Below are 26,386 nucleotides of genomic sequence, written 5' to 3'. Positions count from 1 at the left end.
AATGGGCGCTAAACGCTCCGCCGGAGGGCAAAAGCGGCGTTTTACGGACTACACCAGGGACCTCCTAAAGCGAGCGAACATCCCTCTCACGCAGCTTGAATCTCTGGCACTTGATAGATCAGCCTGGCAGGTTACCTGTGCTAAAGTAGTCTCTCAGATACACCAAATTAGCCAGGACCGCCGAACCGAGAGGCGCATCCAGAGACACCAGCGAGTGGCTGGTACCCCCCTGGCATCTGGTTTCCCCTGCTCCATCTGCGGACGAGTGAGCGGCTCAAGGATCGGACTCTACGCCCACGAGAAGTGGCACCAGCGAACGCAATGTCGCTGAACACCCCCTATGATACAACACAGCGGTTACGAGAGCCTTCCAGGCAGCTCATAACATCCCGGAGAACATAGCCAAACCGGGCACTCCATGGATTGTTGTCGAGCTAGCTACCGGCAGGAACAAGACAAGAACTCCGGCAAGACCAGAGGAGGAGGACTGTGCATTTTTGTGTACCAACAGCAGGATTGTTGACCAGCACTGCTCACCTGACCTCGAAGCCCTGTCGGTAATATGCAGACCATTTTATTTACCAAGAGAGCACTGCCGTCTACATAGCCCCCGATGCTAACGTTAGCACAAGTTTGGCTCACCTGTTAACCATAGTCAACAAGCTGCAGCGCAATCACCCGGAGGGGATACATATTGTAGCAGAGGACTTTAACAAGGCGTCTTTAAAGTCAGTACTCCCCAGCTTTTTCCAGCATTTAGATTGTGTGAATGCGTGTTTTGAAATGTTTTTTTTTCTAAGTAATTTAAATACTCGCTAATGTCAATTTGCACATTGTTAACACAACAATGACGATATTATTGTAGACGATTTATATCGCCCACCCCTAGTTGAAAGTTTCTAATTTATTAAATAATTCCTTAAAGCATTTAAACAAAGTTTTGTGTTGGCAGTTTGTAACATTCCAAAATCTTAATTTTGAGTTCAAGATTTTCATTTTCACTGTAAATGCATATCGGTTATCGGTTTCATTAACTAGCCTACTAATAATTGGTATCGGCCTTGAAAAACCAGTTGATCCCTAAACAAAGAAGATGATGTTGATATGGGGTTGAAAGCATGAAAATACATTTCTTGGCTAAGAGAGAGAAGTTTTAAAGGCACACAGAAATGTATTTCTTTTTCGCTTATGGAAACAAACACTTATCACAGATTTCAGCTTGGAGAGAATATTTTTGGTGGTATTAGGCAATTTCTGCGTTAGTAGCTGTGTGGAGTCGTACAATGTTCAGTTTGAAAATTAAGTATTTGTTTGCTTTGGGCTTGATTCAGTATAGCATCATTAATGGGAAGTTCACCCAGTGACTTACCATGCTTTCACCAAACTTCTTGCATCTAAAAATCAACGCTTGTTTTCTTTATAGGTGTCTCAGTGTAGTACTGTGGATTTTCTTTTAAAAAAACAAACTAATACTTCAGATCAGAAAAGTCAATGTTTGCTTTAATAAGATTTAATGACTTACCCTGAGACACATAGCCTAGTTGATAAAGTGTGTATTTAAAATGAATATATTCCCTTCAAATTATTCAGACCTCCAGTCATCACCCCAGGAGGGCAAGAACTTTAATCAGTGTTATCAGGGCGACTTTGTAAGGGTGCGACTAAGATTTTTCCTAGGTCTCACCGGTGCACCGAACATCCTCGCATCCGCTGCCTCTCCACTAACGAAGCAATGTCGTTTATATCGATATGGTTTAATGGTGCGTTACATGACCCATTCCTTCTGGAAAGCCGTGCCTGTGTTTGGATCTCTCCTCCGCGCAGCCCCGCCCCCATTCACTCACACACCGGCCGGCTCACCTGCAACATGGAGAGACACAGCGCCGCCGGTCCAAACTCCCGATTCTCTACAGTTTTAATTGTTATTAACACAGCTGTATATTGTTAAGTATGAGAGGGAAACCTGTATTGGTACCAGTGTTTCCGCTGGTAACTCTCTGTTACTGCGGCCGCCACGGTGAAAAACACATTAGAAGTTATTAAATGCAACTAACTTCAGTTCGTTGAGTAATAGCGTGTAAGACGGAGCCTGCTGGATCATAGTTCATAAAAATGCAGTGCAGTGACGATACAGACATTTAATAGCCTACACAAGATGGGTGTAACGCCGCTAATGAGTCAGCCGTCACTCTCTGAGTAGCCTAGCATATGCTTCAGTCCATCGCACTCCCTCGGTCTTTTGGTCTTTCTTTTTTATTTTTTTTTTCTAAAGATTTCAGCCTTTATTTTGATAGGAAAGCTGAAGACATGAAAGGGGAGAGAGAGAGAGGCGGGGGGGATGACATGTAGGAAAGGGCCGCAAGTCGGACATTTACCTAAGCTATCCGGGCGTCAGTCTGTTATTGTTGTTATAAGCTTTTATTTTAGATAACTTTCATTTACATGTGTTGCAGCTGTATATTTTCAAACTGGTAAAGGAAACCCTGTCTTTGCATTTTATTTTAATCACAATCTGTTTTAATAAAAGAACTTGTGAAAAGTGGCTTTGACTTAAAACTGAACATTTAGCCCACTGTGTAAAAAAATACAGAGCTATATCGTGTATTGCCATTCAGCGTTACGGCGATGCGAGGAAAGATTTGGGTGCACCTAAATTTTGTGCTGGTGCACCTAAATAAAAAAAGTTAGGCGCACCAGTGCAACCAAGGCAAAAAGTTAGTGTGGAGCCCTGGTTATGAATGCTTATTAATTATTTTACCATTTTAATTTTTTGATTAAGAGGAAAGGAAGATTATCTTGGTGTTGGCTTATCAATGATATTTCAGTCCTCAATATAGATACTTCCTTACCCACTGTAGTGGCAAGCAGTTTATTTGAGAATATTGTGTGTGTATATACAGCATAACAAAGCAAGAAGATAAACTAGTTTATAGGTAATAAAATATTGTTGTTAGGCCAAATGACTGCAGAAATGAAAGGAAAGTATTCATTACATTACACCCTTTTAATAACGTATATATTTATATAAACCACAGACTATGGTCATATGGTATTTTGAGAGTGAAACTAATGCATTTTCTCTCCCTTTTATTTTGCAGAATGTACATAAAACGACTATAAAATAAACCTACTCTTTCCTTTTTAACCGCATATGAACCTAGTATTAGTGACACTTGCTGCTTTCAGTTCTAATTTCTAAAGGCCTATCACCCTTAACAGATGTTTGTTTTTGGATCATATACTCACTTAAGCACACAGGTGTAAAGTGTCCTTTATAAGCCATAGTCGTGTTTATAAACCAGCAGAGATGCACCACTGCTAAATACATCTCTGTGAATAGCCATACATTGTGCAGCTTAGTATCTCACAGTGGAGGGGTTCAGTTGTGCCAGCGCTGAATTTCAGAAGTTAATGAGTGATCAAGTTTTTTTTTTTTTGTTCTCAGTCATGTGAGACTGTTTTGTGATTGAGTGTGAGACATGCAGAGGTTTCACTCCTGAATAGCCAACTGGGAGTCTGTGAACTGCTCACACAGTGCAATGTAAATTAGGGACAGCGTGTGTTTCCTTGATTTGTACAATTTATGACTTTTTCATTTCAGAGCTCCTCATCCATTTCCTTTTCTTTCTCCTGTCTTTTGTACCCTACCTTGCGACTCGTCTTGTGTTAGTTCAGCCTTTTCTGTCATTCTTTCTCCCTTTCCTCTCTGTCTCTACCTTTCTCCCTGCTATCCCTGACTGGCTGAAGTCACTGCTGTGAGGCGTGTGGAAAGGGACTGTGCTGCAAGCTTGAGTGCTCTCTGGCTGTGTCTGGCTGTCTTTCTCTCCCTTGTGAGGTGTACGCAGGGCCCAGCTGGCAGCCCAGAACAGCCTGTTCAGCTGGAGAGTGGTAGGGAGATATAAAAAAATGAAGCGTGCACATTTTTACACATGGATTGACATAAGATATGCCTGTTTCAAATTCAAATACTTTGCACCTTTTTTTGACTGCGACAAATGGCTAAGACAAGTCACGCTTGTCATTCATTTGGTCCCAAATTTTAACTGTACTCTGCATCATCCATTGCAGGACACACCCATCAACCTAACTGTTATCACTTTGTGTCTTAGCTGGGTTGGTAAACCTCAGACCTACTACACCATACAACTTTCAGTCCTGAAAAAAAAAGTCCTACAGTTTGGTGCCTGATTGCATCTTGTCACTAAATATGTGCTTGCATAAACAATATGTGATAGATGCTGTTGAAACCTGACATTGGCATGATGTACTTCATATCACAATGTAAAAACTAGGGCTGTAAAACCTCTTTGCTTAGGTGGAATGGATCGGGTACTGACACACGTGCAGGTCGCAACATTTCGACCGTATTGTTTCGGTGATAAAAGTATTTCACCCGAAAACCGAAAATGCCCCTTTGGGCCATTTTCGGCCAAAAATTTTCGGTGGCCGAATATTCGGTGCATCCCTAGTAAATTGAATATCTTTTGGTTTGGGACTGTTGGTCCTTGATGGCGCGATAGTCACTTTTCAGCTTTTTGAGCTTCTCCCTACACTGCTGGAAAGTGTGGTTGTAGCCGTGTGAAGACCGCAGTTCAGAGACCTGTTGGTAAACGTTCTCATTCCGTGTTGCCCCATCTAGCTCTAAAAGTACCTGTTAGCAGGTACCAGGGACTTTTTTTCGTAATGGAAAACCAAAAAAGGTGAGTAGAAGCGAGTCGAGGAGGTACCATGTAGTGGAAAAGCGCCATTGGTGGTGAGACAAAACAAGCTATTTGAGTGGGAGTCAGTGGGAAATGTGGACATTTTATATAGTAAATTATATTACATAGTCAAATATTTCAGCCCCCTGTGCTTTAAATTACAAGACGGTGGAAAGGAGCGGGTCCTACGGGCAAGCTACACGCTGATAATGGCAAGCTTGGAAGAAAATTTGGATCGTGCAACAAGGCAGGCCTGGTTGGTTCTTTCAGGGGAATTATTGTAAAAATGTACAAAGAATATGTGTATGGCATTTACTCTCTAACTGGGATGTTTTGGGACCTATTGGCGGGGATTTGCTATGGACCAAATACACACAGCGATAACACTGGTAAGATCAAATTACATTTAACCATGTAACATGTACCAAAATTGTCTCTCCAGGGAAATGCATAGTGATATAGAGTGATAGTATTTTATTGAGAATGCAATGCACTTAAAATAACAAGAATAAGAACCAGAATTAACTTTCAGAGCTGTTTCTGTCGGCAGTAACAGTAACTCACCACCCAGGTATCACCACCCGTGCCAGAGGTGGTTTGCACTAAATGAACCACTGTAGATGACGAGGGTCTTGTTGTCATGGTGATACACACAACAATGTTCCAACAGAGGAAACTGCTTCCTGCTTCTCTTCTCACTGTTTTCAGCTCTAACATGGTAAATATGAGACAGAGAAAGATAAGATTTGGAAAGAAAGATTTAAAACAAAGAATGAAACATTCATAAGAGAGGAAGAGAGAGTAGCTGGAGAAAAAATAGTGAGAGGAAATGAAGGAATGCTCTACTGCTTTTGTCTTCTGTACTCCAAAACAAGCTGGTGTTGTTAAGCACAGTGCATCGAATGTGAAATTCAATAAAAAGTGTGGCTTTTTTGAAGTTCAATAAAATTCTCTTACGAGCCTAGAAATGTCTTCTTAAGACATTTAGAAACCTTTTAAGCATTTAGATAGGAAATGCTGTTGCTAAGTCTGTAACAGTCAGCATGATAGGCAGTGGATTGTGTGTCTTGCTGGAAATGTACCAAGGAACTGAAAAGGTTGATAAGGAACAGTGTAGCTTGGCAGGAGCAGGCAGAGGGCTGGTGCTGAGGCTCGGGTGGAAAGCAGGGTGACAAGGCAACCATTCTAAGCCTGTCGGAGCCGCCAGCTACTCGGAGACATAGAGTATGAGGTTTTTGTGTGCATGCACGTGTGCCTGTGGGTGAGTGCTTATTTGTGTTCATAATATAGCTGCTTGTGCATAGCATAGAAACATATCAATCATTAAACATGGTTTCATTATAAAAACCACAGATGTCAAAGACATCAAATGATTTTAATTTATTTTTTAATTTTTAATTTTAACAACAAAATTGTATTGAGTCAATTGTAGAGGGATCGGAGGGCTTAAAGAGATGGCCTTAAAAATCAGATTGGTTGTACTCAATCCAAAGAATAATGTGCTGTGGATGTATAAATGTAATCAAAGGACTGTATGGATGCCAAATGGTGGAGACTAGTTAGCCAAACTGCAGACTTTGTTACCATGTTAACAAGTACTGAATGCTCATAATTAGTTATTCCTTCACGGGCCCAACAACTCAAAGGCAACAGCATATCTTTTTTTCTTGGTCTTGGCAAAGTGAACCAAACCACAAGTGTGAAACCGACCTTCAAGTTGTATGATTCATAAATGGTTGGAGTTGTGTAGTATTAGAATCTACGTTGTAATTGTTATACATAGATTTCAAAGGGTGACAGTTTTCTGCTCAGTCTAAGGCTACAGTAATGCTTCAGAGCTGCAGAGTAGCCATGACAGATCATTGAACTTTGTGACCCTCTCTCTCAACATGAGTTTTGCAATACAAGTAAAAAACAACACCCAACATTTTTGGATGAATACCAGTTGCTCATTTCCGTCAGTTTGCTTTAAAAAGATAAAGAGAAGAAGCCTAAGCTGTCAGTTTATGTTACTCAGTTTGTGTTTGGTAGCCTCATAATAACATTCATTTAAGCAAAATATGTTGTAAAACCTTCTTATCACACAGAGATAGCTACTTATATTGAGGTATATTCTGGGTCAGTGTAACAATGTTATCCTAAGTAATGCACATTATTAACGGCTTTGACCTTTCCGCTGCAGACCTTTTTTCCTATTACTTTTTCCATTGTTGGACCTGCTTTGAATAGGAAGGGCGGACATTTGAAAGGAATGCCCTATTTGATAGCAGTAAGGGCTGAGGAAATAGAAGATTGCAGATGAGGAGGGAAAGCAGTCAAAGAGAGAAAGGGAGAGAGAGGGGAATGAATGAAAGGTAGGATTGGAGAGGGGGAACAGACAGAAATAGCTTGTTATGGTCTCTTGTTCAACCTCTGCCAAAACCTTCTGTTGTGCCTTTCTTCCTGTGTTACACACAATGGCACCTCTCGCTGTTTCAGGAGTTAGCTCATGCCCTAACTTTAACAATAGAGCTTTAGCTCATTTTGCTTGTAAAACGATTCTTAATTTGATTTTACCTCTGATTGTCATACCTAAACTCACAAATAGAGCTAATCTTGATGTTTGAGGTAAATAGTAAAAAAAAAAAAACCTTTACTTCCGCTTCCCAAATCTTTTCTCCTGTCATCAGCTGTCCTCACAAATAAAGATATAATTTTTCAGAATGCGTGCTCAGGTCAGTTTTGCACACTTCTCATGATAAGTTACACACACACAATGTCATATTTGATGGCTCATTGTATTCGTATATCTTGTGCCAAAATATGATGCTATATTAAAATTTCATGGAGGGAGCTGGAGTGAAAGGCTGAGCTGATGATGGGCTGAGCTGATGATGGGCTGTGTTCCCCACAGGATCTAGGTTATTTGTGGTTGCAGCCGTGCACTGAGGAGCGCACGCAATGCAATTAACACATTCAGTGAATTTTTGTGTGTGTTTAGGTAATTGGTTTCTTGTGTACATGTTTAATGTGGAGGTGGGGGGGCCACATTTTTTTTAAGGGGCAATACTGAAGTGGAATAGATGGATGCTTGTTCTCTAATTCCTCAGTTTCATATGCATGTTTATTTTTCAAATGACACTTCCATCACCATGGCTTTGCATTGCATCAAGCTATTTTGCAAATACTGTACCTCTTCTTTATTCTGCTGAAATAGACACTTTTACCTCAGATGTCCCACAGATCCTCTTTTTATTCTGATCTTCCCTGTGTTTTTACTTCTTCACCTCTAACTTGAACTAAGCTTTATTTGCTGAACCATTTTTCTTTTGCACCCTGTTTTTTCTCTTAACGCTCCCTGTCTCTGGGTTTTTTAATGCTTCCTCAAAGTTTCCTAAAGGTGTCTAAAAGATCTCCAAAAGTGAATTATAAATGGTCACCCTTTTAGGAGAGGGTTAGTTTCTAAGTAGTTTATATCCACGACGTTCCACATCCGGGATTGCTCCGTTGCCGTCGGAAATTCCAGCAGATTTCAATCTTTTCAGCCGGATGTCCGGTACCTTCTGTATTGTTTGTGTTGGAATTTTAAACTCCGGTGGATTTATGAGGACTATGGTTAACTGCTCCTTAGATCTCTGCAGGGTAAATCCAGACAGCTAGCTAGACTATCTGTCCAATCTGAGTTTTCTGTTGCACGACTAAAACAACTTTTGAACGTACACACGTTCCACCGAAACAAGTTCCTTCCCGAGGCTATTTTGCAGCGGCACCGTGGTTTTTCCCGGAGCTTCGAGCCGCCCATGACGATTGTGATTGGTTTAAAGAAATGCCAATTAATCAGAGCAGGTTTTTCTCCCATCCCGAAATGCTTTGTGGACTTGCCAGACCCTCCTCCACAGCGCTGTGAAGGAAGGTCTATCAAAGCGAGACTAGTTTCTAAGTAGCCAAGTTTCCAGTTGCCTTGAAAGATGCCTTTCATGGAATTCATCACATCATGACTGTTTTCTGCTTCTTTTCTTTCTTTCTTTTTTCTTTTTCTAGGTGATTTAGCTCATCATCTCCCACCGCTTTCTCCTCCCGTCTTCCATTCATGAGCAGCGTGGCTGAGTTTAACAGCAGCAGCCATGGATGACAAAGGCTCAGTGGGGAAGATTAGCGTGTCTTCGGACTCAGTGTCCACTCTCAACAGTGAGGACTTTGTCCTTGTGTCCCGGCTGGGGGACGAGACACCCTCCTCCACTAATAATGGTAGTGATGACGAAAAGACAGGACTGAAGGTAAGGATGGTTGGGTGTAGGTATGGACGGAAGTACAAAGGAGAGAAGGGAAACTTCAGAGCTGTTCTGGTCAGAGTTAAGATGCTGAGTAATGTCTGTTGACATTTACTGTGATAACAACTCCATAGGGCATAAATAATTTCCTAAGATGCTTACTGTGAAAAATTACAGCTATTGTAAAGCAATAGTTATGTTCAAAGTAATAGTAGGATAACCGGCCAGACTGTGCTGTGGGCTAAATGGTGTCCTATCAGCACTTTTGTATTGTAATAGTTCAAACTGATTTAGGAGTGTAACAAAGCATGATTTACCAAAACATCTTGATGTTAATTTCATCTTTACCTATTTGTCATCAGTGAAACTTGTTATAATTGCAGGTCACAGTCCATACATATTCCAACTCTCATCCATCTTTTTAAACATGCAGTCTCACACTAACCATAAGGCGGCTAACCATCTCGTTTCGCTTTTTCTACATTCTCACTCTACCCTCTTCTCATAGTTGGTCTTAGATATGTGTGTTTTTTTTGTGATTGAGTGTTTTCATGTGCTTACTATAGTAAGGAAGCCCTTAAATCCTTGCACATCACTAGAAATTGAGAGCACATTGTAACAGTTTTTGATTGTAGTGAATAACTTGTTCCTATCTGTCAAACCTGTGAATAATTACATTTGTTTTTTCAACTTCCACTGTAAATTGTCTGTAATATTTCAAGTAGTATGGGGTAGCGGAAAAGAAAGTTGTCATCCTTTGCAAATCAAACAAGTGAAGAAAACCAGTTTGGCATTCAGTGTCAGCAAAGTTGAGTACTTAGAGGGCAATTTCTGTATTTTACAACCTGGACCCTATTTTCCCATGCATTTGTGTCTTAAGTTACTAATGTGAACAAAAATCGTTGAAAAAAACTTCAAAGATTTTTGTTCACATTAGTCACTTAGACAGAAATATATGGGAAAATAGGGCCAGGTTAAAAAAAATACCAAAATGAACCTTTAACTTAGGGAGATCTCCCATCAGCAGTCATTTAGCTGCTTCTTACAGCATGCGCTATCCTGTACAGTATGTCTGACATACAGTATGCCCTCTGTGATTCAAGTTAGTGCTTCAGTTAACGCTCACTCAGCAGATATTGGTTTACAAACAGTGTGGCGATGCAGCTACAAGAGCTTTGAACTCATTGTCAGGGGAAATAATGGTGTTTTGTGACCAAGGTGTGTCTCCACAAGGAGAATGAAGACTTTCTGAGGACAGAAATGTAGCTACCATCCTGTGTCTGTCCCTAATGGGTTCAGGTTTCTCTTCTCCTCTCCTCTCCTCTCCTCTCCTCTCCTCTCCTCTCCTCTCCTCTCCTCTCCTCTCCTCTCCTCTCCTCTTCTCTCCTCTTTCACTTAGGTAGCTGGCTGTCATGTTCATCCTGTGTCCATTAGTTTATAGCAATACTGTACTGTACCTGTGTTTCTTTGTAAAGAAAGGAATTGTCAACTTGGAGTTGTAAATGTACCACAAGATGGCATCAGCAGAGCATGGATGTTGCATATTCAGTTGATAGGAAGAGGTCACATTATTTTCCTTATTTGCTGTACTTGGAGCAGAGAGAACTTAAGGTAGCATTTTACACGAGTACGAGTCCAGTCAGTTAAAGGATTTCAATTATTTTGACCTAAAACCGAGTTGAGGTATCCGTTTTGTGCGGCCTAGTGGCGGCAGAACAGCAGTACACCACACACATCCACTGTTGTCAATATGTAGTGGTGAAATCACTCCATTCCCTGACGCTTGGTCATCCAGATATCATGTGTTGGTTCTCGCCAACAAACTCTTGTGCACATTTCCCTCCCAGTCAGCCCATCCAGTCAGAGAGGAGTCAGTGTGTCTAAACTTGTTGTTTGTTATGCAGGTGATTTCTGAGGAAGGGGTCAGCTTTAAGGTCAGTCTCTTCTCTCGCCATCTTTCCTTTTCTCCTCTTCTCTCTCTGTGATTTCGTGGTGATTCTGTCTGTGATTATTTGTGCTCTCTGTATTTTTGCAGGCTGTAGAGTGATGGCCAAAGCCAGCCTATTTAACACTTAAGTTTTGATGATGGTAGCGATAGACGTTCTCACGTAGGACTGTAGCTGTATCTGACAATTGCCCAGGCTTTTAGCACTACCTGTTAATCAAAAGGCCCACCACAGTTGCATAGTGATGCAGTTATGTCAGATATGTGAATCTACATTTAGAATTGATGGTTGCTTTACATCAGTCTTCTTCATTGTATGACACTAGGACTATTAGCATGGATGCTGTAGTATCCATCCTGCTCTACATAATTACTTCTCTACACGGAAATCCTACTTGGAACATTTTACCTGCATATTCAACCATTCAGTTATCACACACACAGACTGAAAAATCAGATTCTCTATTCTTAATTGTCTGTTCCTATCCCTTATTGCTCAGCACAGCAGTACCCTCTGCAGCTTAAGTCTGCTTTTCTTACCTAACATCAGGCTGCTGCCACAGCAGGCAGGGGAAATGGGGCCTTGCATCCTTTTGTGGCACCTCATTGTTTGTCCAGCCTAAAGCTTGCTCTTTGATTGCTATGTGTTAGCTTTGGAATAAGTTCACACAATTGGTGTTGGCATTGCTCATCTAATGTCGTCATACAGGTATTTACAACTCAAATTCACTGCCTACTAATCACTAATATTGGATGAAACATAATGAAGATATATCTCTCACCGCCAACATGAAATAAGGCATTTTTCCCCCTGAAACACACTGCAATCACTTGAAATGAATTACAAAATTACTGTTAAAGGCACAGCCAGTGCCACCGCCCAATTCTACAAACTGTAAGAGAAAATTGTCATGCAGTTGATGTTGTTTCGGAAGATTAGCTTACATTCACTATGTTATGGTGATTACTACAGTGATTTTGTTTTGTTAAAATATTTTATACTAAAGCTTTTTATGCTTCCTTTTGTCCTTGCTCCTTGGTGTGTGTCTGTGTGCGCACTGCGTATGTGTGTCAGATTGTGGGGAATGGAAGTGAGCAGCAGCTCCAGAAGGAGTTAGAGGATGTCCTCATGGAACCATCAGTAGTTGACACTGGGCTCAGATCAGAAAAAGGAATGGACAGCCTTGGTGGTGGCGACCATGGCCCTCTTCCTGCTACAGTGTCACCTGTACCGGCAGGCTCTGACCCTCTGAGCGCACCACCGCTCAAGTTGGAGATGGTGCTTCCTGTTCAGACGGCTCAGGAGAGTGAGCTGAATGAGAGGTCGTACCGAGGTGAGCCACAATGGGACTTTTCTTATCCTCTTTTCTTGTGACTGTCAAAGCTCAAACAATGGCTTTTATCTTCAGCTTTATAGATGTGTTTCTAAGTAATTCTAAGCAATATCACAGAAACACCCATGTTTCTTAATCAACCAGTATACTTTTTTAAAGTTTTTTAGCTGCCTCTTTTTTATATTTGTGTCAGGGGACTACTTTGCCTCCTTTTTTTTTTTTTTTTTTTTTAAATGTTGTCCCCTCCATGTATTTCTTGCATGAATTTCACTGATTGACAAAACTGTTGATCTTCTCACGGCTACTTCACCTCATTTCTACTTTGCAGAAGGCAAGTAAGCTTATGTTAGATGAGGACAATAATGTTGATCTACAACCATAAATTCATGATAGGAGTTAGAAAATAAGCAAATCCTTTGCCTTTCATGTCTTCTACTCATATTTCCATCCCTTTCCCAATCCATTGCCCCTTTGCAGCAGATGAATCATCATCAGATGGCAGTCCTGGCAGTCCCATCCAAGATGAAGACAGCGTTGTGTTCAGCCAGCTGACATATCTTGGGTGTGCCTCGGTTAACGCCCCCCGCAGTGAGGTGGAGGCCCTCCGTATGATGAGTATCCTCAGAGGGCAGTGCCAACTCCCCCTGGATGTCACACTGTCCGTGCCAGGCGTGTCCGAAGGCACTGTCAGGTATGGGAAACATATGGATTATTGGTTCCAGTTCTACAGTGCACTGTTGCACTCAATGTTCAGTTAGATGTCATACGCACAGTACACAAACACAGCAACTTTTAAGATATCAAATGGCAAAAAAAAATGTATTGATATTCTAACAGGTTGCTGGACCCCAACACCAGTACAGAGATCGCCAACTACCCTATCTACAAGATTCTGTTCTGTGTGCGAGGCCATGATGGCACACCAGAGAGTGACTGCTTTGCCTTCACTGAGAGCCACTACAATGCTGAGATCTTCAGGATCCATGTGTTCCGCTGCCAAATCCAAGAAGCGGTGGGGATTCAATCATTAATTAATTAATTGATTGATTGATTGTTGTTTAATTTATGTGTAACTATGTTTACCGAAGACACATTTAATGGATAGGTTCACAAGTTTCGTCCTAAAGTCCAAAAACAATAGTCCTTAAGATATCCACTGTGTTTTTAATGGAAACTATAGCTTCAGATAAACTGCAGTAAGAAGTAAATTAGTAAGGGATCTTTTAAAGGCAAGTATGAACATAATGAATGATTACAGCAAGCACAACCTGTATTAATGTTCATTTTGGGCACCTGGCTATTGTTTTAAGTCATACTTGAATAATTGTGAACCTATCTTGTAGCACAATCTTACACACACCAAAAGAAAAACAGTAACAAGCTATGTTACTGCTATTCAGATAGTGACCCAAAGGGGGAGCAAAAGCTTATAAATGCTCTGCGTTTCACATGACCCCTTTTCACCCTTTTTCTGTCTCTTCAACTCATGTGTATATATACATGTGTACACACTCATATTGTCAGCAGTATTCTGATTGTCCTTGTCTTAAAGTGTTGATCCCCCTGTAGCCTGTCCCCCAGGGTTCAGCAACAGTGCAGGAGCTTCAACCGTGGTCCCCAAGGGATTATGTCATGCACTGCAAGGCACATGTACACCATACTGTACACAAACACAACGTACATGCAATCCCCCATGCAAATGTATAGGGAAGAGGCAGTGTGTTAAATTACTGCCGAATGGATGCACTCTCCTTCGATGTAACTAAGAGCCCCCAGACAGATGCTACTTTATCAGTCCCACATGATGCTACTCTCCCAGACACACACACACACACACACACACACACACACACACACACACACACACACACACACACACACACACACACACACACACACACACACACACACACAGAATCCCCAGTAGTAAATCACTTTACTTTGCAAATGGACATCTCTGTCTTAGGCTCTCTCTTTCCTCCTCTTCCCCACAGTCTTCCTTTTTCACTAGCTCTTCACTTCCTTCCAAACTCCAGCAACAAACCAATGTTCAATGTCTCCAGCTTTTATTTGGGACTCTCATTTGCACTATTAGCTGGGATTGAGTCAGTCCATTGGTTGCCTACTTCTTCAGGAAAAAGCTGCTCTAGTGCTGTCTCACATTAGCCTCAAATCCACTGTAAATATCTGCTAAGATCTCTTGAACCTCTATATATATTCATCCATTTCATCTCTTTAAAAGTAATATTCTGATTGCATACCCACACAAACTTTCAGATCTGTACTGAGGTAATCTTGTGGCAGGCTATCACAGTTGGGCTAAAACTATTAACTGCCTTTTTTGCCTTAGCTCTCATTTGCTTTTAGCAAGTGACCCAATTATTTAATCAAATTGCGAATAGCATCTGAAGTGTTCTTTACCCAATTTTAAAAAAATATGACAATTTTGAAAGAAAAATAACAAACTTAGCGGAAATTAATTTCCTTCTTTTATTTATACCTGTAAGTACTTAGCTTAACTCAGGTTTTGTAATCATATGCTTTTTTGGAGATTCAGAGTAATTTCTGTTTCAGATTTTGGGATTTTGGAGCTGAACTGTTCATGTATAAATCAAACCACCTCCTCAGCCTTACTCCACCCCCATTTGTGCCAGACCTCTTAGTCAGGTCCTGAGGCTAGTTTCTAACAATTCCCAGTTTTCTGGTGTTGATGGTGATGTAAAGCCCTGCTAACTCTTATACCCAAAGCCTCCCTTTTGTGCCCATAACCTTGCTTCTCCCTTCCAGTGATCTATATCTTGTACTGTTAAAATTGGTATGGTTTCAATAGATTTGTTACACTCAAATGATCTGACTATTCCTAACACGAATTAAATCACATGTTGAGGGATACAGATTGTTGGCGTGACATCAGTTAAAAATGTCTCAAAGCTTCATGTCAGTATGCACATAAAGATAATGCTGCCAAGTTGGAAAAACAAGAATATCCTGTATGGGAAGTAAAACAATGTAACATGAAACTTAACAAGTTCCAGATCTTTAATGGCAGTTATTTTTTTATTTTTTTTAGATAAAGGCTGATTCCAAATCCAAAACAACTCATGTAATAACAACATTTAACATTTCCTCTGTTTATTTGACATATTTTAAAAAGTTTTTCTGACTTTGCATTAAGTACAAAAATGACAAGGGGATAGACCCTTTGGATGAAACGCCAGCGTTCAGAGAAAAGGTTAAAACATAATGGTTTTTTTCTCTCTAACTGACAATGCTAAAATAGCAAAACAACTAAAAATAAATGTAATATGAGTGGGATAAAACAACTCTCCTTGTCTATAATTTAAATAAGTTAGTTTGACAGCTTATATGGAATCAAGTGTTGTTTTCTAGATATTAATGCATTAATCTGCCTTATTTTTTGTGTGGGGTACAGTTTTCCTGGAAAAAAAAACTACATTACAAAGACAGAGTGGGATAATATTTCTCTTGTTCTAAGAGAAGCAGCCAGTATTAGCCTAAATTACTTGTAAGGATTGATATTTTTGCAGTACAGCTGTCCAATTCCTAATAGAGCTCCTTTACACTGCACACAAAGAATAAAAAGGCTATTTGTAGACAGTCGAAATTGGTCCGCATTGAATGTAACATTACAAAACAACAATTCTCCTGTGTTATACGTTATAATTTAATCCATGCAAGGGGGACCCCCATCTAACTCCACTTATTCCCCATCTCTTACATCCACACCCCCGTTGTCAATTAACAAACCTCCTGCGACCCCTTAACATCCTTTTATGCTACAGAGAACATAACAAAGGCTTTTTGTAGGAGAGCTTAGGAGCTGCTTTATACTCTGGCCTTGAAAAAAACCAAAGAGCGTTATTTATTGATAACAGCAGTTTCTCCACACCACCTCTTAGTCAAAAACCCCCAGGCTCTGCTGTTTACCAGAAGTAGAGATTATCCAAAACCACTGAGCCTCCCTGTGTTGGAGCCTGCGCATAACCATAAAAAGGCCTTTAGTAGAAATGATAAAAAATTAAATACATTTTTGACTAAATGCAAAGCTTACAAATCTAAAGTCTTATGTGTGGAAAAAAAATACATTTAGTGAATGTAAATAAATCATTACCACTCAGTTTTCCACACTTGGAAGTATTTAGCTATCCCCCCAACTCTGCTCCTCTTTGCAGTTGGAGATTTAGCAAAACACAGCAATCTTTGGTATGTTGAATTTAAAAAAATAAAAAAAATAAAAATAAAAAAAAAGAGTTGTGGGTCATTAGGTAAGCTTTATAGTGCCCAATATGGCAAAATGGCATTACAGATCTGCAGAGGTTTGGGGAAGTTTTTAATCAATACTAATCAGTATTCAGTACTGAGTGATTAATAATTTGCCAAGTGGGGATCTTTTGGGCTTTGAAAACTCCCATTTTATGATCCACAACACATTTCAGCTACAGAAGATGCTAAACTTTGTGCCAAAGCCAAAGAAACACACTACAATATTTAGCCTTGTGATATCGTTTATCTCTTCAGTGGATGTTTTTTATTAGATTTCTGCTTTAATAAATTAACTAACTTGTCAATGTTGCCTGTGTTTTTAACTTATAGGGGCAGTTCACTCCAAAATCAAAAATACATATTTTTCCTTTTACCTGTAGTGCTATTTATCAATCTATATTGTTTTTGTGTGAGTTGCCCAGTGTCTGCTTTCTCTTGAATGTAACAGAACTAGATGGCACTCGGCTTGTGGTGCTCAAAGCGCCAAAAATACATTTGAAAAACTCAACAGTAATGTCTCTTTCCAGAAATCATGACCCAGTTACCCAGTTTTTCATGTAGGAACTTTTTTCTTTCTACAAACTACACCCGCCAATCATATCCCTGCACAGAAAGAAGTGTACTCGTGGACAAGAGGCTCATGCTGGTGACAGCGTAAGATGTAAACATTAACGGTGTCCTCCTTGGCTAAGCTGTGACGTTAGCTAGCTCAGGTGAGCTAGCAGTATTGGTTAGCAACTTATCTCCACAAGCTTGCAATCTCGGACCACGAGGGACTTCTGCATGGTGACATGGTTGATGGGTGTAGTTTGGTAGAAAGAAAATAGTTCCTACATTAAACTGCTCCAAACCAGGTCTGTGAATGTGGACTGATGGCACAGGGGAGTTGTGTTAATTTCACCAATGCTTTTGCAGTTTTGACTGTCTCTCTGTGAATACACAGGTCAATATAGGTCATGGAGGTTATTTAATTATTAAATAAATTATTGAATTGTATATCTGTATTATTAGGCCTCCCCATTATAGTGGCTTCATTTTGTGTTTATTATAAAGTGTTTTATGTGTGTTTACCTTCCTCCTGCAGGTGAGTAGAATACTGTACAGCTTTGCTACAGCGTTTCGGCGGTCAGCTAAGAAGGCAGGTCTGTCATCTCAGCAGCCTGCTCCACTCACCCCTGACAGTGACTTGTTTACCTTTACCGTCAGCCTGGAAATCAAAGAGGATGATGGCAAGGGTACCTTCAGGTAAGACATGCATTCACTCATAATGCATTTCAATGTTTCGAGCATGGAATCATCATGTATGATGCTTACAAAGTGGTATAAATTGTGAAACATTAATATGTAATGCATTGTCTTAAAATACTTTGGACATGCATAGAAGTCTGTAAACATATGGAACTTTTTTTTGTTGAGTCTTTTGTGACTTTTGCCAGAGAAGAATTAACTATGTCCCATAGATGTGGACATACTGTCTAGTCATCGGAACTGTATTGAATACGAGCTTTAATAGACTGTAATGTATGACATTTTGAAAAATTGGAAAATGTATAGAAATCTTTAAAAATCATCATCATTAAAATGTTATTTTCAGTGGCACCACTATTTTTTACGAACTACAAAAATAGCTTTGAATAAAAATTGCCACATATGCACGTATACACAGGCACATGCAGCCCCACTTTTGGGGATTAAGTGTTTAAAGTTAGAACACTTTTGGCTGATCTAGTTACAGAAGTCACAAACCTTTCCAGGGTGGACAGCATGTGGGGTACATACTACCCACGAGGGAAGCATCATCTTATTGGCCTATATACAAAATGAATTTGTCAGTAAATGAAACATGAACATTATGGAAGTAACTGTAAAATGATTTTTTTTTTAAATCACTAAAAGGATCACAGACGAAAAAGAGGGACTGTAGAGTCCTTCCTGACTCGCAGTAAAGTGATATTGTGATCACTCTTACAGATTAAAATTACACTCTTTTTCACGCATTGATAGAGAACCCAACAGAAAGTTCCTGTTTGTTCTGTTCAACCCATCTTCCCTGACCTTTTTTATTTTGTTTTCCCATACTACTGAGTCACTTCCTTGTGCTAAAAAACAGCCCTAGATACTTATTTGGAAAACAAAACAAACTAAAAGTATGCCTCTGGTTATTTTTAGCCAGCACATATTTCCTCCTCATTAGCTCTCTGTTGATTATTTTTAGTATGCTGACTTCTAAGCAAACATGCAACACTCACATGCAAGTACATTACTGTTTTTGTGTGAAACCATTCTTTCCCTATGGAGAGAATGCTCTATATGAACTGTATATAGTAGAATATTTAAATACTTTTTTTATTTTAAAAGGGTGCTAACTTTATCTGCATTCAGAGGACCTAGTTACAGTGTATAACCATGACTCAGTTTGATAGCATCATTGACTAAGCTATAACTAGTACATTAAGTCCCTTTCACAAAGAGACACGTTTTTGTGATCTCAGCATTGCCTGAAATCATATTTGCAATATATTTCAAATTGCTTAATGGATTTGTCTTAAATTCAAGAATCTTTAGACTTAAGGTTTTCCTACACTTTTATTATGAAAAATGAGTCTATTCTGATTATGAGCCATGGTCTTTCTTTTTTTTTCAAACTGATTAGATTTGATGTATTTCATTGGTCTAGTTGTCTAGTAGGGGTGGGGGGAAAAAATCGATACAGCATAGTATCGCGATATTTTTCGTGGCAATAGTGTATCGATACAGAGACGCCAAGTATCGATCTTTTATGATATATGTGTTGGTCAGTCTGTCTGCTTGACAATCCCATATTGCAACATTTAAAATTGAAGTGAGATGAACGAACAGAAAAAAGTATCTTTTTAGATAAAACCGATGTTGACAACATTTTCCTTTGGGGATATCATTTAAAATTGGGAAAAATTTGAAGTTGGAAAAAAGGTAATACATTGCAGTATATCGCAGAATATTGCAATATGTTTAAAGCCTCTGGTGATTCCCACCCCTATTGTCTAGTAAAAGAATCCCTTGTTGCTTTGATTGTACAGTATGTGTTAGTTTGTATCAAATGTAGAAACTGCTGGATTATTGTTTTTCTTCCCGGTTCAGACATAAACAACCGATCTAGTCAGCCCGTGGTCAAATATTCCCCAAAATATATTTAATGTCATTGACTTATTTTCTAATGATATGAAATCTACCTTACTTCGTGACTTTTATTACATATCACTGTACTGTATCTGCTATAAAAATTTAAGTATGCTTTTGTCACATTCATCTCTGTTTTTTCTATTCATGATGTTTCTGCTGTTGAAATGTGGGTAATAATTCTTGTTTTTGCATATTCAGTGCTGTAGCAAAAGACAAGGACAAGCAGAGCTTCAAGCTGCGTGCAGGAATGGATAAGAAAATTGTCATTTATGTCCAGCAGACATCCAATAAGGAACTGGCTATTGAGAGGTAAAAACACACACACACACACACACACACACTCTTTAATATACAGTGCCATAGGTCTACTGAATGTTGATTGTTTTTGTTATTCAGATAGGTAATAACATCAAGTCAGTGAGACTAATTTAAGGCATATAAGCTCCTTGTGTTCAGTTGCACGAGTTGTTTCTTTAAAGAAGATTTATTCTGAAATACTGGCTGTGGCTCAAAGGTAGAGTGGGTCGGCCCTCAACCACAAGATTGGTGGTCCGATCCCAGGCTCCGCCGGCGACATGTCGAAGTGTCCTTGAGCAAGACACTGAACTCCAAGTTGCTCCCCGGACGCTGTATGTCGCTGTCCACTGCTCATATGTAATGTTTAGGATGGGTTAAGTGCAGAGATTAAATGTCACTACATTGTACTATATGATTGTATGTAATAGTTTTTTTTCCTTCAACTAAGACAACAGATATCTCTAAACATGATTAAAGCATACAAAAATAATCTAGATTAATGTAAACAACCAAGTGAATGAAGGATATAACTTACTATTTTTTGTCACTTTGGAATTCTTCTAAAAGGAAAAGAATCTGTCCTGCATCTGTCAGACGGACTGAGAATCCTCCATTTACTCAACTATAATTGATAAACACACACCGGTGAACATCTTTACATCCGTGTGTCGGGTTAGGGTTACGTTCAGGTTTTAAGTGTTCCGGCACGGTTTTAAGACTGTGATTGATGTGACTCTGTCTCCTAAGCTCCTCATTTTCCACGATTTGATAAATCAGTTGAAATGTAAACATTCCATCACCTTTTTGCAGACTTCCATTTTCATGGTGGTTTGTTATTGTTTAATGATTAAGGATTGAAGGGCTGTGTTTAATACTCCCCATGTTCTGGTCTGTGTTAGAGGTTCAGTCCAGGAAGCTATTTGCGGTATCATGTGATGGTTATATATATAGGAAGATTTATTGTTCTGTGTCTGGTTCCTGCTCTCGCTCTGTTCTTTCTTTTTTTCTCTCCCTTCTGTCTTATATAATCCTATTCATTACACTTTTATCTCTCTCTTTTGTGTGTGCGTGTGTGCGTGTGCATGCGCGTGCGCGTGCGTGCGTGCCTGTTTGGGCATGTTTGTTTGCGTGTGTGTGTTGTGTGCTCATGTCCTCTCCAGGTGTTTCGGCCTCCTGCTCAGCCCAGGGAAAAATGTGAAGAACAGCGACATGCACCTGCTAGATCTGGTGGGTGACTGTTTTTATGTGTGTACAGTATGTGTGTATCATTTTGTGTTTAAGTGTGTTTGCTAACTTCCTCATACTTGTGCCCCTTCAGGAGTCAATGGGAAAGAGTTCCGACGGGAAGTCTTACATCATCACAGGAAGTTGGAACCCCAAAACGCCTCAGTTCCAGCCTGTGAATGAGGAAACTCCCAAAGGTAACCGCCAAAAATCTGTCAAAAATTCACATAAAACAGTTATTTCCTTGGTTTGTTTATTCACACACATTTTCACACTAATATTTAACACATTTCCAAGTGTGAAAATCACTGTCCGCTGGTTGCACAAATCAAGCTGTGAAAGAGCAATTTCTTGTTAGATTATTGCTATACTAAATAAGCATGGAAACTGTACTCGCATAATTGACATCCCTATTAAAAAATTATGTTGCATACAATGCAGAAGCTACAATATTTGAACAGATGACAGATAAATATAGCTGAAAAATGTATAATGAAAAACCAATTGACTCAGGCACTGACTTTGTTCTATCCTTATGTTGCCGTACCCACACCACCAATCTACCTTCAAACAATTAGTCAAACAGTTATAGGGTTTGGTTTAAATATGTATTTGTTATAGATGGTGTGTAGAGGGGACTCAAATACGGGGAAATAACATTTTAGCCATTTTCTTGTTTTTCCAGATAAATTCATGTACATGACGACAGCAGTGGACCTGGTGATCACAGAGGTGGAGGAGCCAGTCCGTTTTCTGCTGGAGACGAGGGTCAGAGTCTGCTCCCCGAATGACAGGCTGTTCTGGCCCTTCAGCAAGCGTAACTACACTGAGACCTTCTACCTTAAACTACGACAGGTATGTCAAGTCATTGCACAATTTTCCATTCGTGATTAAATCAATTCAAGTGATGGTCTCTGAGAATTGCACCATATATCAGCTGTGACCTGCAATAATGCAACACAATCAGTTTGTTTATAAACTGTGATTTTGTAATTGCTAAGTAATATTTAAAGAAAAAAAAAAAGAAATGTGATATATGTTTTTACCAATCAATCATCTCTCTTCAGATGGAGCGTAAGGAGCGTAAGAGTCCTGCCTCTGACACACTTTATGAGGTGGTGAGTTTGGAAAGCGAGACTGAGAGAGAGAAACGGAAGACCACAGCTAGTCCCGGCATCCTGCCTACCGGGACTGGTACCACTGTCCCTTCACCACCTGAGGATGATGAAGAGGAAGGTGATTGGATGCTGTCTTACTTTTTCGCTTAGTCACCTCTTATGGGATTGTTATTTTATTAAAGGCACACAATACAGAAGGATAGCAAGTATGTTATTAAAAATCAAATTTCTGATATAGCAAAGGGTATAATTTATTTTTCAAAGCCATATGAAAATATTCTTTGTAAACATGACCACATAGAACCACAGAAGAAGCCTGCCTAGCAGAACCATATTAAAATGGTTTGAACTCATAAACCGCCTCAAAGCAGACACTTAACTGGCAAGATAATATAAATGTACTCTTTTAATCTGGAATGCTGAAACATTGTGGTGCCCTTTATCAGCATTGTGCACATTCAGAAGCATGCACCTCCAAAACACAATAATAAAAGTATTACTCCCCAGCAGCATGACATTTAACAAGGTTATGCTGATGTTTAGCATTTAACATTTACATTTATATCCTGACTTGATGACTGATACGAATTCAAACACTACCCTGTGGAGCTGTACCAGATATAGACTTGTGTTTCTCAAAATCCCATGGGAGATCAGAAGCTGTGTTACAGAACCGTTTGTACTGTATCCTCACAGACTACTTTCCCAGGTGTGTGTGTCTGTCTGTCTGTCTGTCTGTCTGTCTGTCTGTCTGTCTGTCTGTCTGTCTGTCTGTCTGTCTCTCTCTCTTTGGTATATTGGCCCTTTGGTACAGTTTGATCTCACTGTTTGGACTGCATGTCTACAGTTTAGATACCACAGAACATAGAGATAGTAACATTTTGAAATAAAAGACCCAACAATTTGTTTAGATCATGAAATTCCACAGCTAGGTAGGCATGTAGTTTATCCCCCCCCAAAAAAATAATCTATTAAGAGAGCTGTTGTTCAATATAATCATGGCCACAGCTCAGATGCAGAAGACCACAAAACATACAGTATACAACATCACAAAACATCAAACCAGATGGTCACAGCCTGTGATATAAACGTTTCATTATGCACTTTAAAACAAAGTGTCTTTAAGTGCAGTATGTACCTATAGGCATCATCTTGGTAACACCAATAAGTAGAAGGTTTGTGACTGACTTAAAACACCAATCTCTTTGAATGAGGAAACAATTAACATCTTAAAGGTATAATTGGTGTCGGTTGGTGTTTGTAAACACAATACTCAAAGTTGGCCCCGGCTCAACGAGCCAGAGAGAGAGAGCAGAGGTGGGCGAGTGAGCTAGAGGGTGAAGGATGAGAGGCAGCACCGTTGGTGTGAAGAAAGCAGTCAATCAGAGGAATAAAATGTTCTTTTCTGATTGTTTTACACCGGATTTGTTCTAAAGCACAAATAAACATACACCTCCGCACAACCCTGCGGGAAGGTGCTGCATTCCTGGGTTTTGTTTGAGCTTCATCCTATGTGTGTGTGTGTGTGTGTGTGTGTGTGTGTGTGTGTGTGTGTGTGTGTGTGTGTGTGTGTGTGTGTGTGTGTGTGTGTGTGTGTGTGTGTGTGTGTGTGTGTGTGTGTGTGTGTGTGTGTGTGTGTGTGTGTGTGTGTGTGTGTGTGTGTGTGTGTGTGTGTGTGTGTGTGTGTGTACAGCATAGGAGAGCGCTCAGGAGCAGGAGAAACGCATAAAAGCACACAGCGACGTAACAACCCATTCATCGTCAAATCCCGCTGCTTTGTATCATAATGTGTTAAAGGGTGTCTTGTGCGTCGGTATCGGATGCCAGAGGGTGTGACCAAGCGACGGTATTGGGAATGAGAAAGGGCTGCACACCCTGCTTGCTGTTATTGGCTGGCTGTTACACACTCAACGTAGGACCCAAAGGCACCCATAAATGTCCCGAATACAGCAAAATAAGATGAAAAGAGAAAATACAGGGTTTCTGAAGATACAGACACTGCCACACATTTCTAGTTGGTCATAACTAAGCGATGATTGAAATGGATACTTGTGTATGAGTCTATACCTTGTTTTTTAGTAATATACTGCATATAATACCTTTTCAGTCCTCACATTTATTTAATCATTTTCATTTCACATGCATTAGCTCTGGTAAATTGTGTGTAATTTGGGGCATTTAAAGGGCAAATCTAAGAAGAAGAAAAATGACAATAAGGGAATCTTACTTTGTGTTTGTACCTTCTTTGTCCAGATAATGATGAGCCTTTACTCAGCGGGTCAGGTGATGTTTCCAAGGAGTGTGCAGAGAAGATCCTGGAGACCTGGGGGGACTTGTTATCCAAATGGTAAGGCTTTGTTCCCTCGTTAACTGTCCTTCCTGTTCTACTGCTGTTGCAATAAATACACACACACACACGTGCACACACACACGAGGAGGGAGCGAGTCTGGCAGAGTTGGCCTAATGTGTGTGAGGGGGGAGGGTCTGTGAGTGATTAGTCAACTGCGTGGGTAACCTCATCTACCCTTGTGTGTCTCGCTTTCGTGGCATCACACTCATCGTCCGTGTTTGGAAATCATGATGTTGCAGTCCATAATTAATTTAGGAGTGGTGACACGCAGCCGAAGTTAACCTATTTTGTTTGCTAAAGATCGTACATTGGCGAGGAAAATGCTGCATAGTGATAGCTGATAAGGAGTTAGCCTTACGTTAGCCCTCTATTCCCCCACTTTGTTTATGGTCTCAACCCCCGTCTGCGAGCGCTTCCGGTGCACGCACACACACACACACACACACACACACACACACACACACACACACACACACACACACACACACACACACACACACACGTGCGCATGTACTCAGGCATTGCTTGCCTCTCACTTTCTCCCTGTCTGTTCTCATGTATGTTTTTTAATAGAACAGTATAATTTGGTCGAATTTGTACAATACATACTGTATATATAAATTATGTATGATATATAAAATATGTATTATATGTTTATTGTAATAACTGAATCTTTTTTTCTTCAACATTACTTACTACAGTATATTTGGTTGTACGTATATAATGTCCTTTGACAATGCCAAATGTTGACACAGTGGTATTTGCCTCACTTCTTTTATAAAAAATAATGCCTAAAAAGAAAGAAATCATAAGACTAGCCTGTCATAATACTCTGCTTTGTGCGAGTGATTGGTGATGTTGTGTGTGAACTGGAGAGTGTGTGCTCTGGCATTGTGGGATGCAGCGCTCAGGGAGCACAGAGAGGCAAATCACAGAAAGCCCTTTACAATCTTATGCCCCTAAGGGCCAGGCCTGGCATTACTTACGTCACATGCACGCACACATGCATGCACACACGTACACAGTATACTTTTGTTTCCTTTCTTAGTCTCAACAGAAAATGCCACATATTACATAACCTGACAAATACACCAAACCAACTCAGACAATAGAGAAGGATAAATTAAGAAAGGAGGGAAAAGTGAGAGAATCTTCAAGGAGTTAGGGATTTTCTGTCGGCCCCAGTCAGGCGATAGTTGTTAGGTATAGTCAGCTGTGTCTCCATGTTCACCTTCTCCTTCTCTGTATATCTCTAATTCTGTTTTTGTTACTCACTAGTTGTCGGGCAGATGCCTGAGTTCATTCTATGAGGCATACAGTGCCGCCAACAGCTTCAACATTTAAATGTGAAGATGAGGAAGGAAGGCATTAAAACTGGCCTTTATGTATTGTTTCTATAATTTTCTATTGGCTTATTGTCTGCTGTTATCTATTGTTTTCCTATCCTGCTAAAAAATAGTGCAGGGGTAAAATAAAGCAAAGCCACTATGCAAATGTCAGAGAAAATTTGTTACGTTTTCTGTACAAAAATAGCACATATTTAACATTCTGAGACAGTGACATTTGAGCCTTTGATTGATTGTATCCCTTGTGGGAGGTAGGACTGGAACTTTTTAGACCACTATGCATGTAAATCCTTATACTTGGCCCATGATCTTGATCTTGGCCCAGCTGACCATCTGTAGAGATGATGATGGTTCTTTTAGAAATGATTTAGAGCC

The 26,386-nt window shown here is 40.0% G+C and overlaps 1 protein-coding gene across 3 annotated transcripts in view; it reads left to right on the top strand.

The window, feature by feature from the left end:
- The window catches only part of rabgap1 (RAB GTPase activating protein 1), a 78,720-nt gene that overhangs the window by 5,824 nt on the left and 46,510 nt on the right, over positions 1-26,386 (top strand). The window contains exons 2-13 of one of the 3 annotated variants that reach the window (XM_028600829.1): positions 8,721-8,956; positions 10,855-10,884; positions 11,971-12,229; positions 12,707-12,920; positions 13,067-13,241; positions 17,598-17,758; positions 19,874-19,984; positions 21,133-21,199; positions 21,291-21,393; positions 21,882-22,051; positions 22,264-22,432; positions 24,568-24,661. In XM_028600829.1, the coding sequence (XP_028456630.1) occupies positions 8,804-8,956; positions 10,855-10,884; positions 11,971-12,229; positions 12,707-12,920; positions 13,067-13,241; positions 17,598-17,758; positions 19,874-19,984; positions 21,133-21,199; positions 21,291-21,393; positions 21,882-22,051; positions 22,264-22,432; positions 24,568-24,661 (1,706 nt within the window). In that variant the 5' untranslated portion in view covers positions 8,721-8,803. The remainder of the gene's footprint in view (positions 1-8,720; positions 8,957-10,854; positions 10,885-11,970; positions 12,230-12,706; positions 12,921-13,066; positions 13,242-17,597; positions 17,759-19,873; positions 19,985-21,132; positions 21,200-21,290; positions 21,394-21,881; positions 22,052-22,263; positions 22,433-24,567; positions 24,662-26,386) is intronic. The other 2 variants (XM_028600831.1, XM_028600830.1) reach the window with 2 other exon arrangements.

The sequence above is a fragment of the Perca flavescens genome, chromosome 16 (assembly GCF_004354835.1).
Source record: "Perca flavescens isolate YP-PL-M2 chromosome 16, PFLA_1.0, whole genome shotgun sequence".
Lineage (NCBI taxonomy): Eukaryota > Metazoa > Chordata > Actinopteri > Perciformes > Percidae > Perca > Perca flavescens.
The sequence above is the reverse complement of the archived record's forward strand: the minus strand, read 5'-3'. Positions and strand labels throughout refer to the sequence as shown.